Below are 12,892 nucleotides of genomic sequence, written 5' to 3'. Positions count from 1 at the left end.
TATATTAGCCCCAGATTAAGTAGGTCTCTTTTCCCTGGGTAAGGTAACAGGGAAGGTTCCAGAACTATCAGGAACTTTCTGGAAATAATTAAGGCAGACAGGCTGATTAGAACACCTGCAGCCAATCAAGAAGCTGCTAGAATCAATTAAGGCAGGCTAATCAGGGCACTTGGGTTTAAAAAGGAGCTCACTTCAGCTTGTGGTGTGGGTGTAAGGAGCTGAGAGTCAGAGGGTGTGCTGCTGGAGGATTGAGGGGTATAAGCATTATCAGACACCAGGAGGAAGGTCCTGTGGTGAGGATAAAGAAGGTGTTTGGAGGAGGCCATGGGGAAGTAGCCCAGGGAATTGTAGCTGTTGTGCAGCTGTTCCAGGAGGCACTCTAGACAGCTGCAGTCCACAGGGCCCTGGGCTGGAACCCGGAGCAGAGGGCGGGACCGGGTTCCCCCCAAACCTCCCAATTGACCTGGACTGTGGGTTCTACCACAGGGGAAGGTCTCTGGGCTGTTCCCCAACCCACATGGTGAATCTCTGAGGCAAGAAAATCCGCCAATAAGCGCAGGACCCACCAAGATAGAGAAGGAACTTTGTCACACTCCTTATTTTAATTAAACTTTGTTCTTTAGTCAGATCATCCTGATCCACAGATTCCTTTGATGTCATTTCAGATGCGGTCAAATGTATGGGACCAAGGATTAGTCAATTAAAATCTTAGCCTCATCATTTTGAAAAATCTTCAGTGGCTTATTTCAGATTCATCTGAGGCAATAGCGCCTCTTGGTGAAGCAACTTTTTGTTGCTGGCTCTTGTCCTTTCGGGTAATGAAATTCAGGAGATTCAGGGCCGTCACCACTCCAAACACCATCTGCTTCTTGGCATAACTGCCATCTCCAATGTCTGTAAGCACACAGCAAAGTACATTACTGAGTTATCTGAAAAAGCAGTCCAAAAATGGCTGTGATTTTTATAAAGATAAGACCTCAAACAGGCCAGCATCATCCCTGCTATGATTCTACTAAAAAGGATTCCAGGCGCAACCCCACAGCAGTCAATCGGGTCACATCAGGGATTTATTGCGCAACAGTGAATTCTTTACCACTACAAGGAGTCTAATTTGTCACTTAACCTTATGAGACTTTTGTTCCAATGACTCCCCATCCCAAATCAATGATAATCTTTAACAGCAGCAGAGATAACTGTATTTATAAACAACCCTTGGCCCCCATTGCAGCTGACATAGTGCTGTACCACACCACTACCAAACAATATAAAGTGCAATAAAGTGTAACTTTTTAAAACACATGTCCTCTTAAAAGCAAACAAATAAAAAGCAGGTGAGGGTGTCTAAATCAAAGAATGAAGTATATGTTGGGAGGGATGTTGGGAGGGATGGGAGGAAAGTAATAAAATGGGGTGAACTGTGGTCAGACTAAAATAGCACCTGTTGACTACTAAAAGTGTTCAAAAAGTGAGGTGAGTTTAGCTGGCTGAGTTTTTCTACCACCACCATTTTTTTCAGTGAAAATTTTTTGTCAAAATCAAAATGTTTAATAAAAAATTTGGTTTAGAAGACATTTTCGATTTTTCGACAAAAAAAATTAAACAAAAATTAAAAAAAAAAATTTTATGAACCCCCCCCCCCAAATCTTCCACAAACATTTTAAAATCAAATTGTTTTGGTCTTAATATTTTACAGAAAAATACCTGTTTTTTTCAACCCTCCACAGCTGAGATTGTTGGCCAGCCTCCCCTTCCCACAGAGGAAGTACAATCACAGAGGGATTCACAGAGCCATTGCTTGATTTTCTTGTGTTGGGAGATGCATATGGATTTGCAGGGTCTGAGTTCAGCACGCTGGCCTGAGCCTCAAACTGCAGCCCCTTGCAGGCGAACAAACCAACATGGCATGCTATTTCACTAGCTCATGTGCATGAGCGGGCTGTACATTTAACATTGTTCAACCATAAAATCAGCCTAATTACACCCTGAAGTTCTAATGTTATCCAGAGTGCAGTTATCTTGACTGCTTTGTTGTAGCAGTGAAATCTTAAACAAAGCACCTCCCATAAGAGAAGGCATCATCTACACTTACAAATTTTTACCACATAACTATGTGGTAAGGGGTGTTATTTTTGCCAACATAGGTAGATCTCTAAAAACCCTTGTGTGGATGCAGTTATACTAGCATAAGGGACTATATACTGGTTTAAGTTATTTCATTTCCCTGAGCCAGAAGAAGCTACGCCAGTCTCAGCACTTTTAGCCCAGTATAACTGCGTCTACACTAGGAAGGTTTCACTGCTCTATGGCAGCATCGGTAAAGTGGCAAAACTTTTTAAGTGTGAACAAAGCCTAAGAAATTATCCCCTTTGTGAAAACAGTTTGCTGAGGCTCTGGCTACACTACAGATGATGCAGCTGCGCTGCCGTAAGCTCTATAATGTAGCTGCTCTAAGCTGACGCAAAAGCGCGTGCCTGTCGGCTTCATTACTCCAGCTCCCATGAGTGGTGACAGCTATGTCGGCAGGAGACGCTCTCCCACCTGCATAGCGCTGTCCACACTGACACTTAAGTTGGTGTAACTTACCTCGCTCAGGGGGTGGCTTATTCACACCCGAGTGACATAACTTATACCGACCTAAGCTGTGGTGTGTACATAGCCTGAGAACTCGACTCTATCATTTACAGAGGCTCTCCAGGGCAGGCATTGTCATTTACTTTATATCTGTACAGCACCCAGCCCAATGGGGCTCTAGACTGATTGGAGCCAGACTGCCCTGGAGAACGCTACTCAGGGTGGAGGAGAGGGCCAGGTTCCGCTGCAACTCCGCCAGGAGGAACTGCCCATCGGGTCTCATCTCCAAATGGGAAAATCCAGCCCAGACCTGAGCACGCTTGGTACCATGATTCTGGGCAGAGCCATGGAGTGCTGCCTGGCACGCACGGGCTGGCTCAGTTCCTGGTGAGCAGAGTGACCAGGAGATGGTAGTGAGCAGACGGGGCACAGAAAACCAAAGTGCTGCCTGAGTGTGAACACACAGCAGAGTCGGGCAAAGCACGCCATGTGCTTGGGGGGCATGAGGGAGGGCAGAAGAGCAATGACCCCCCTAGTGGCCAATATGGCTAAGAGGGCTTAGAGAGGCTGGCAAGTCTGATTGGAGCCCCTGGCAAGCAATTGCAATACGCCTAAAGAATAACAAAACAAACTTTTCCCCACCTTAATCACCTAACTTCACCCCACCCTTCTGAGTCCAGGTCTCAGCTGAGGAGAAGTGAATGGGACTCTCTGAGTATGTCTACACAGCAACTAAACACCCGCAGCTGGCCTGTGCCAGCCGACTCAGACTCAGGGGTCTCAGGCTGCGGGGTGTTTCACTGCTGTGTAGACGTCCGGGCTCGCGCTGGAGCCTGGGCTCTAGGGCCCTGTGAGGTGGGCGCTCCCAGAGCTCAGGGCACAGCCCGAGTCCGGATGTCTACACAGCAATGAAACAGCCCCGCAGCCCTAGCCCCGTGAGCCTGAGTCGAGCAGCATGGGCCAGCCACAGGGTTTTCTTTGCTGTGTAGACATACCCACTGTGGAGCCCATCAGTGTCATTCTTTCGTTGGCCAAACGGCTCACTCTGAAGTCCCACGAAGGATTCCCTCCTTCTCACAGCTAAGCAAGCTGCCCCACCCAACCCCTGCTATCTTAAAGAGCAAGTGACAAGAGAGAGCACTCTCCCTTCCATCTGCACAAACGTACAGGAGCTCTTGGGTTCAAGCCCAGGGGCAGGGAAGTGGGGAGCGCAGTCCCCTTAGCAAGCGCCTCTTCTCTGGCAGCTCCACCATTCTCAGTGGTACGCGTCTCCTCAGGTCTCCTATTAGGAATCCACTGGGGTATTAACACTGCTCTCAACAGCATTACCACACAAACTCCTTTCTGCAGCTGCTGCTGCACAGAGATGGGGGGACTCAGCCATGGCGGCTGTGTTACTACAATCCTGGCCAAAGGCTCCAGCTGGGATCAGGACACTGTTATGTTGGGTGCTGTACATGAACATAGTAAAGAACAGACACTCCCCTGAAGAGCCTACAATGCCAACAGACAACAGGTGAGAAAAAGGCAGTACTGTTATCCCTGGTTTAGAGATGGGAAACTGAGGCACAGAGACTGCGTGACTTGCCCGTGGTCGCGCACACAGTCCGCAGCAGAGCTGGGACTTGAACTCTGACTTCCTGAGTCTCAGTCTGGTGCCTTTTTACCACAGATCAGGCTTCCTCTTTTGATCATCTGGCCAAGAAATGACACTTTACAATAGCCATGAAGGCATCACTAAAATAAATCTGTTTGTGTCCAGCTGTAGAGAAAGTTAAATAATCAGAATAAGAACCTTAGTATTTCAGGCTCCCCCTGCCTCTCTTCATGCTACCATGCATGGGGCTTTGGAGAGGGGTGAATGGCCAGTGGATCCATGACTCTGCTGAGTGATGGGGAAAAATCCCTCATGCAGGAAGAGCATAGGGTTGCAGGTGCTACTGCCCAGCTGCTCTGCCCTGTTGTGAGGATTCCATTCCCCCAGGGAACGCCTGTGCAAAGCCCACATAATCTGATTGGTGCAGAAGTCAGAGTTTGACTTTTAAAGAGGTTCTTTCCTTTTCCTCATTAAAAGATACTTACATTGCATCTGATCATGTACAACTATAGCAAAATGATCATTCTCCAGGATATTAGAGAGGTTTCCAAGGTTGTCATCCAGGCTAATCTAAAGAGAGGGGACCAAAAATAAGAAAAAGGGCATTTAAACACTTCACTTTGTGACAGCATTAGGGACCCAATTCTTACTTTTAAAGCACAGTCCTGTGCTGGGGGCAGTATAGAGGTGGAGGAAGGGAATATCAGAAGGCACAGGTGTGCTGATGCAGATGCAGCACTTCCTGGAGCTTTGGGGAGTGCAGGAGAAACACAAAAACACGCACAAAGGACCAAGTCCTCACCAGGTATAGTTTGGAGTAGCTCCATTAACCCCACTGGAGCTACATCAGTCTATACCACCTGAGGATCTGGCCCAGTGACGGTAGTCATCCCCAGACCTTGCATGGGAGCAGAGAAATTGGGGAATACCCCTTTTGCTCTCCCTCCTTTGCACATCTGCAGAAAGCCTAGCATAATCTAACTTGTAATTAGACAAGCCGTACAGTGGAATGCTTCAGAAACACAGGCTATATATAGGATCAGTCCTTGGAGTGGGGATAATGCCTTCTTTCTGTGTTAGGAGGTGCCTAGCTCGCCTCTGGGCTCTATTTGAAACAAGTCAATAATAACTGTAATACCTTTGAAAACTGGTCATTGATGACCTTGATGACTGGGTCTGAGAACTGAGCATTTCCAGCCAGCACGGAGGAGAGGATGTTACTGGGAGTCACCATTCCCAGAATGTGACTGTAAGAGAACAGCGAGATTTGCAAAGAGTCAAGCTTGAGGTGGTCAAATGGCTAAACAGTTTTTAGGGACCAATCCTGCTCCCTTTGAAGTTAATGACAAAATTTCCTGCCTTCAATGGGAGAAGGAGGTGGCCCTTAGTTCATCCGAGCATCTTTTAGTGGGTGCATGTCTTCCGGACTGTCATTTGTTGGAGTGTCACAGTAAAAACAAAGCTGAGAAAATCAGCTCACTGTTAGGTCATCTCTTTCTTTCTTCCTCCCTTCCTGGGCCAAGGTGGTGAGCCTATCCTCCTGTACTAGAATCAGTTTCCACCACTGCAGAACATATTTCTGACTTGTGAACCATCTGGTATGGGAGGAAGCAGCCAAGCAAAGTACATAGCAAGGAAATAATAACAGCACAACATTTAGATGCTAATATGGAGAGATGGGGATACAATTTCAGATTGGGAACGTTCCATCTCCAAACCAGAGCCTGGGGCCAGATCATTATTAGCTGAGACACACTGTGCTGTAGGAAAAGCTCAACTTGTTTAGCCAGTGAGGGACTCCATTGTATACCCCCAGCTGCTATTGTAGCTGTTTCATTAAAACATGCATCCTCAAGAGGAGGATCTCTCCCTAATAAAGTGTTTTTAACAGCAATTATTGTCTGAAATTTGCAGCTCGGGATTTAACATTTGAAGAAAAGTCAGCTAATGGGCATTTGCTGTCATTTACCAATGTGTTTCATATCTATGCCTTACCTTTACTGTACACTTATTGATTAGGAGCCTGGTCCAACACGCATTGACGTCAGTGGGTGTTGGATCTGGCCAGTTCTTCTCTTTGCTAATTTATGTAATGTTTCCTTGATGGGCCACATCTGTTATTACTGACTATAGCAAAAATGAGGATTTGAAACAATATAGGTAGCTGATCCTAAAAGGTGCTGAGCATGTGCAACTCCCATGCCACTCAGTGGGGCTCAGCATCTCTCAGGATTAGGCCCGTGTCATTATTTTTCACTTTACCGTACAGGTTTTTAAATGGTACATTAAAAAGTGTATTGAAGGGACTAAATGAATCAGGTTTATTGTACAACTATAAAGTATTTTGTCATTGGTTTCCTCATTGCTGTTATTCATTCACATAATCATCCACCCAACCAGTAAAAGAGATACCCAGATTCAGCAACCACTGGCGCCTGGGCATAGCCCTTCTCCTTGAGGATTTCGATTGCCTTTTGACAGTTGACTTCTGGGACAAGAAGCAGAGGGGCCGAGAGATTCAGCTTTTGCACCTTGACATTCCACCACCTATAGGAAAATGACAGCAGTTTATTGTTATTCACAAGCGTGAGGCATGTGTGGGGCTGAGTCTGAGCTGCTCCTTGTCTTGTTTAGACAGCGCTTTCTCAGATACAGACTACAGTATAGGCAGATTTAGACTGAGGTCACCACACTTGAGCTCAGATGTGTACTCAGGCAAGTGTCACTCCTGACTCAGGGCTTGAGCCTGCAGTGCTGAGCATGCTGTCCCTGATCCACCAAAGCCCTTAAGCAAGTGCTTAACTGTAAGAAGGGGAGTATTCTCACTTGACTTCACTTCTTTCATTTGTACCCTGGTTTCTTAAGGCCTGGAGCACGTAGCCCCAGCACAAAAAGAGAGTCCTAGAACGCAGCAGGTATGGCTTCTGGAAGAAGGTTTGGATATTCCTGTTCTCTCTGAATGGAAGGAAATCTGCAAGTCGGAAGTCATCTGACATTAAAGGGCCCTTCAATCTAGCAGACAAAGGCAAAGCAAGATCTGATAGCTGTAACCCGAAATTAGAAAAACTCAAATTGGAAACATGGGCTGCGCGTGAACCGCTGGCTTAGGGAGGCTAGCCCCCAGCCCCGCCCCTTCCACCCTAGGCCCCACCCCTTCCATGCCCCCCTGGAACCCAGAGCCCCCCCACTGCAGCCACCGGCCCCTGCCTCAGGCTAGTGCCCTCAGCCCTGGAGGGCCACCCCGCAGTTCCCATAGCCCCAGGAGGGTGGGCAGTGCAGGCCCAGCCCGAGCCTGGGCCCTGGCACAGGGGAAGAGCCGCAGAGCCCAGAAGCAGGAGGCAGACTGGGGGCGGAGCATGGGCAGGGCCATGCTTGGTTGTTTGGGGAGGCTCAGCCTCCCCCAGGCTATGATACCCACCACCCATGACTGGAAATAAGATACAACTCTTTTTAACAATGAGGTTAATTAACCTTTGGAGCAACATCCCAAAGGATGTGGTAAATTCATCATCACTCGGAGTCTTTAAACTGAGATTAACTGTCTTTCTAAAAACTATGCTGTAGTACCCCTATGAGTCATTGGGCTCAAAAGTGTTCACTTATGGAGTAGAGAAGACTAAATTCCCTCCACTGCAAGAATCACTTGGCCAAATTCTATGGCCTGGGTTATGCAGGAGGTCAGACTAGATTATCACAATGATGCCTTGTGCCCTTAGAATCCATTAATCTAAAACGGAAACTTTATGTTTCCTGCCTGAATAGAAAACGGAGATATTTAAAAGGGCCCTTCATCTCTATTGTCTATGACAATTGTCACCACAGATCTGCTGAGAGCAGCCTTGCTGGGGAGGACATTTGACACTGACCTAGAAATTCATTCCAAATTGTTCTTCACTGTAGACAGACACAAGAGCCTGGTCTGTATGAAAGAATTAATTTCTGCAGAAAATAAACTCCTCCTTTATGGACTAGACCAATGAACAGGGAAACCAACATTTGAAAGAGAGTCACTGTCTGGGGCCAAAGCCTTAGGGCTTCAGCCTTGGGCAGTGGGGCTCAGATTACAGGCCCCCTGCCTGGGGCTGAAGCCCCTTGGGCTTGGGCTTCCCTCTGTCCCTGGGGCAGTGGGGCTTTGGCTTTGCCTCCATCTCCCCCACACCAGGGTGGCAGGACGGGCTCAGGCTTCAGTCCCCCCTCCTGGGGTCATGTAGCAATTTTTGTTGTCAGAAGGGGGTCACGGTGCAATGAAGTTTGAGAACCCCTGGCCTAGATTAACTTTTCAAAGGGACTGAATTATTCAAAGAAAATTAAAAATAGATGATCATTTCCAAATGCAGAGTGATTATTTCCCTAGCAATGAAGGCAGTTAATATAGAAGGAAGCAGAACCTTACCAAGGCTTGTGTTCCTGGACATTTTTTAGAAATCCATTCTTGCCCATCCACCTATCATTCAAGAACTTGGACCTAGAAATCATCAGCAAAGAACAAGGAAGAAGTTTGTAATGCACCCAGCAAAAAATTGAAGGGCGGGGGGAGGAGGAGGGATTTAAATGCATTAGGCCTTAATGTTTCACCATGGCTCCCATACTTTGAGCAATCAGCTGATGTTGGCCCCTTTTGAGGTGAATGGGAGGAGCAGGTGAAATTACACCAGTTATTTAGGTGCCTAAGTTTAAGCACCCAAGTTTGAAAATTTCAGCCTAGGTGATTTTTCCTGGAGCATAATAGAGTATGTCAGTGACGAGTGAAATAAAATCCAAGCGTTCTGACTCCCAGCCCTTTGCTCTTACCATTACACTATAATGTTTTGCACTCTTATGTTAATGTCCATATGAGGACTGCAAAGGCCCCCCCGTGAGGAAGATAAATTGACTCCTTATTTATGGTCTCATTCACCACTCCAGTTTTATGCTGGTGTAACTCCATTGATTTACATGTGCCTGCTTTCAGTGGTGTTACACTGGCAAAACAGAGTAGTGAAGTGGGTCCATAGTGTTTCCTCCTCTACTGACTGACTGAGGTAATTTCCCCTCTGCCACAGAGAATAACTGGCCATGTGACAGCAAAGCTTTTGTATGGCCACATTACTCATTTGGTCCGTGAATGTTATTTCCATTGCTATGGCTGAACCCTGCAGCGCTGTCACCTCGGAGAAAGCAGCAGGTCGGAAGCACTACAGAAGAGGAGTCTTACATGTAGTTCCTGACGGAGTCGGGCAAGATGACAACACAGCGCTGACCCTCCGTCAGAGTCCTGGCAGCCTTCACAGCAATGGACATTGCACTGCCGGAGCTGCCACCTGACGAACGAACAAGAAAATAGACACACGCAAGAGCTAACAGTACATGAGACAATAACATATCATCACAGAGTGGCCTAGGGTAATGCCCCTGCAGTGACAGGCAGGAGACAGTTGGGTCAGGGTTCGGTAATGGGACACTGAACCTTTAGGGCATGATTCTCCTCTTACCGGCACCAGTGTGTATCAGGCATAACTCCAATAAAGCCGGCGCAGTTACACTGGTGTACGGGAGAGGAGAATCGGGCCTATACTCTTGAAAGCCCCTAGCTCCAACAGAGACCAGGTAGTGACCAAAGGAGAATGTGCAGGCGAGGGCTGTTGAATGGATTATGGGAGTGGTGATTCTAGTCCAGTTTGTGGCCCCATCACAAATGGCCCCATCATCACTCTGGGAGCAGTGTCTGCAGGGAGGACAAGGATTGAAAGGGCACGGCCCCAGTTCCTCAAAGGTATGTAGGCATCTAACTTCCATTGATTTCATATCTTTGAGGGTCTAGCCAGAGAGACCAAATTCCCTTCCAGCCTTTGAGATGGCCCTTTCAGGTGAGGGGCAGGGAGGCTGGGAGCAACTTGCCCATGCTGTCCTTGTTTTGTTGGTACAGAGAACATTTCACTCTCCAGAGCTGTTGAGCTAACACATTTTACAAGTGCTTAGTGCACTTTAAATAAATGGTCGAAAAGAAGGAAAATTAAAATTGCAATTATACATGGGATACCAGCCAATGATGGTGTTTAGGGCCGTGAATGTGTGTGTGTATGTGTGCGCACGTATCTGTGTGTTTTCGTTTTCCTGTGTGTAACTCAAAAAAAGGTCCTTGGCTTCTCACAGGTAATATTGGCTTCTCACCTGCTAATATTTCAGCTTAGAAAAGACTAAGGATCATAATAGTCCTCAGTCCATGTGCACTTCGGATTTCTGAACCAAATTTGGTCTTGGTGTGACACCATTGACCGCAAAAGGAATTACAGTATGAATGTAACACTTCTGAGTGCAAGTGACATTTTGTAAGTGAGTGAGTTGTAGTAATTCAGCAACAGAGGGTCCTGTGGCACCTTTAAGACTAACAGAAGTATTGGAGCATAAGCTTTCGTGGGTGAATGCCCACTTCATCAGACGCAAGTAAGTCAGTTTTGTAAACTAGCAGTACTCTAGCAAATGTAGAAAAAGTGCTTATTTTGTTGTCTATCACATGAAATCTCAGACATTAGGAGTTAAGTTTAGTCATAGATTGTTATTTTATCATTTATATGGCAATTTTCTTTAGACTTGCAGATGCTGTCCTTTGAAATGTGGAAACATATCTTGGAGATAACCTTGAGTGTTGGAAGACACTTAAGGCCAATTTGTAAAGGTACTTATGTGCCTAACACCCACTGGTATCAATGGGAATCAGGAGCCAAAATACCTTTAAAAATGTGCTTCTTATATACTTGTGTTACATATATACCAAGGTAACATTTTCAGACTTAGGTGCCTAAAATTAGGCACCTAAATCCAAATGTAGGCATCTAAATAAAAGAGGCCTGATTTTTCAATGGTGCTGAGCACCTGCAACTCCCTTGACTTCAATGGAAGTTGTGATTTCTCACTACTTCTTTAGCTGTCAGCATGAGCCCATGTACTGGCTGGTATTGGATTTGAACCCATGAGCATCTGGCCCAGGGCTGAGAGTGCAGCCAGCTGAGTTGCACTGATACCTTGTGGAGTGGCACTGACGTCCAGCTGTAAACAGCATTTGCACAAGGACAACTGTTCATTTTGAAAAGCTGTTTGGTTTCTCTTACAAAGTATTTCTCCTTGCACCAGGGACTGGGAGCTGTAAGAACACCTTACTTTAACAGGACATCTCAAAACGTCCTGCTTCAATCCTTGCACCTTCCAGTATCATATGGCAACAGCTCAAAGACAGCAAATATAACCTCCTATGGCTGACTTAGTGGAGCTGCAGTTTTTGTCCGTTTGTCCTGCTCTGAATCCCACTAATCTTTCCACTCAGCTCATGTGACACTGCACCCAAAAAAGGTAGCCCCAGAAGTTCTACCTCCTTATGCAAAAGTGTGAACATGAGATGAGATTACAATTATTTAGCATGAGTCAGATCCAGGGCTGCTATAAATCATTGTAGCTCCATGAAATCAATTCACACCAACTCAGGATCTGGTCCCATCAGTATAGCATAGAGAATGTGCTCGGAACTGTATAAGACACAAAAACACAGACACCGCCTGCCCTGAAGAGCTTTCTAGTCTAAAATGATTAAAAGATGGAATTAAAATGGAAAATGTTTATGAACAGATATAACATTCTTCAGTAATTTACCACACAATAATCCTTCCTCTCTAATCAGCCTGCGAGCCATGAGAAAGGAGTCTGCGTCATTGGACTTGCACCACAGATCCACCACCTGAAAGGAAGGAGAGAAAGATTTTAGGGTCCTAGACATGTTATTTTGGGCTCCACCCCTCTGGCGCATTCTGCTCTGTACAGGAGGCCGGGTTTTCAGAGGAGCTGAGCACCTGCACTTCCATCAGCATCAAATCACTTTCCGCTGCACTTGAAAATGAACACATATGGCAAAGCACGTGTAGGCTTCATCCTCAGCTTCCACTGGAGTGAATTTTAATTAATTAATTAATTCCTCATATGCTCCTGCCAACGCTGCAGAAGTAAAACTGTTAGTGTCTAATGTGTTTTGAGTAGTGGTGGGCTGAGGAAGTGGTGGTCAGATCCCCGTCGGGGTCAGGGTTAAGCTAGGGTTCAGGGTTTTGCTGAACCAGGGTTAAGGTTCAGGGTGAGATTCAGTAGTGCTGATGGCTTGCAAAATGCTTTGGCAGAGATTTCAGGCCAAAACCCTAGGGATGGGTTCAAATTCAAGCGCTGTTATTCAACCAGATCTAAAACGTGAAGGGGCTCACACCTGAGGTTCTGGTTTTGTGTGCGACTCCGAGAACCAGGCTGAGTGTTTTCCTGCGGAGATGGGGAGTGGGGAAGGAGGCCATTCAGGCTGTGAAGAACTCTGACTGGCAACTGGGTATGGGTCAGACTGGTGGGCAAGGGAGTTGCTGTGTGAAGGAGAAAGTGAGACAACGTTGCGTTGCACTTCTGGCAATTTTTGTTTGTTTATAACTGTCTCTCTGTTTGCCTCTGTGTCTTTTAGATTGTAAGCTCTTCAGAGCAAGGTCTCTGACTCTTCCATAGGTGTGTCTACACTGCAATCACAGGTGTGAGTGCAGCTTGTGAAGACATACCCACGATAACTTTAATCTAGCTAACTCAGGCACCAGTAGCAGGGAAGCTGCAGCAGCGTGAGCTTCAGCACTGGCTGTCCGAGCCCGCCCAGAACCCTTGGTAATTACTCCGGCAGACAGCCTGTACCGCAGCCCACGCTGCTGCAGCTTTATTTCTACCAGCATCTGAGCT

At 46.6% G+C, this 12,892-nt stretch overlaps 1 protein-coding gene across 1 annotated transcript in view; it reads right to left on the bottom strand.

The window, feature by feature from the left end:
- Positions 1-623: 623 nt before the first annotated feature.
- LOC112119788 (cystathionine beta-synthase-like) overlaps positions 624-12,892 on the bottom strand; it is a 39,228-nt gene continuing 26,959 nt past the window's right edge. The window contains exons 9-15 of the mRNA XM_024218578.1: positions 11,792-11,876; positions 9,363-9,468; positions 8,562-8,633; positions 6,581-6,715; positions 5,307-5,415; positions 4,654-4,738; positions 624-894 (exon numbers count right to left, since the gene is read on the bottom strand). Coding sequence (XP_024074346.1) covers positions 734-894; positions 4,654-4,738; positions 5,307-5,415; positions 6,581-6,715; positions 8,562-8,633; positions 9,363-9,468; positions 11,792-11,876 — 753 coding nt within the window. The 3' untranslated portion in view covers positions 624-733. The remainder of the gene's footprint in view (positions 895-4,653; positions 4,739-5,306; positions 5,416-6,580; positions 6,716-8,561; positions 8,634-9,362; positions 9,469-11,791; positions 11,877-12,892) is intronic.

Source organism: Terrapene carolina, unplaced genomic scaffold (assembly GCF_002925995.2).
Source record: "Terrapene carolina triunguis isolate 2854851 unplaced genomic scaffold, T_m_triunguis-2.0 Scaffold30, whole genome shotgun sequence".
Taxonomy (NCBI): domain Eukaryota; kingdom Metazoa; phylum Chordata; order Testudines; family Emydidae; genus Terrapene; species Terrapene triunguis.
Note: the sequence above shows the minus strand (reverse complement) of the source record. Positions and strands in the feature narration are given on the sequence as shown.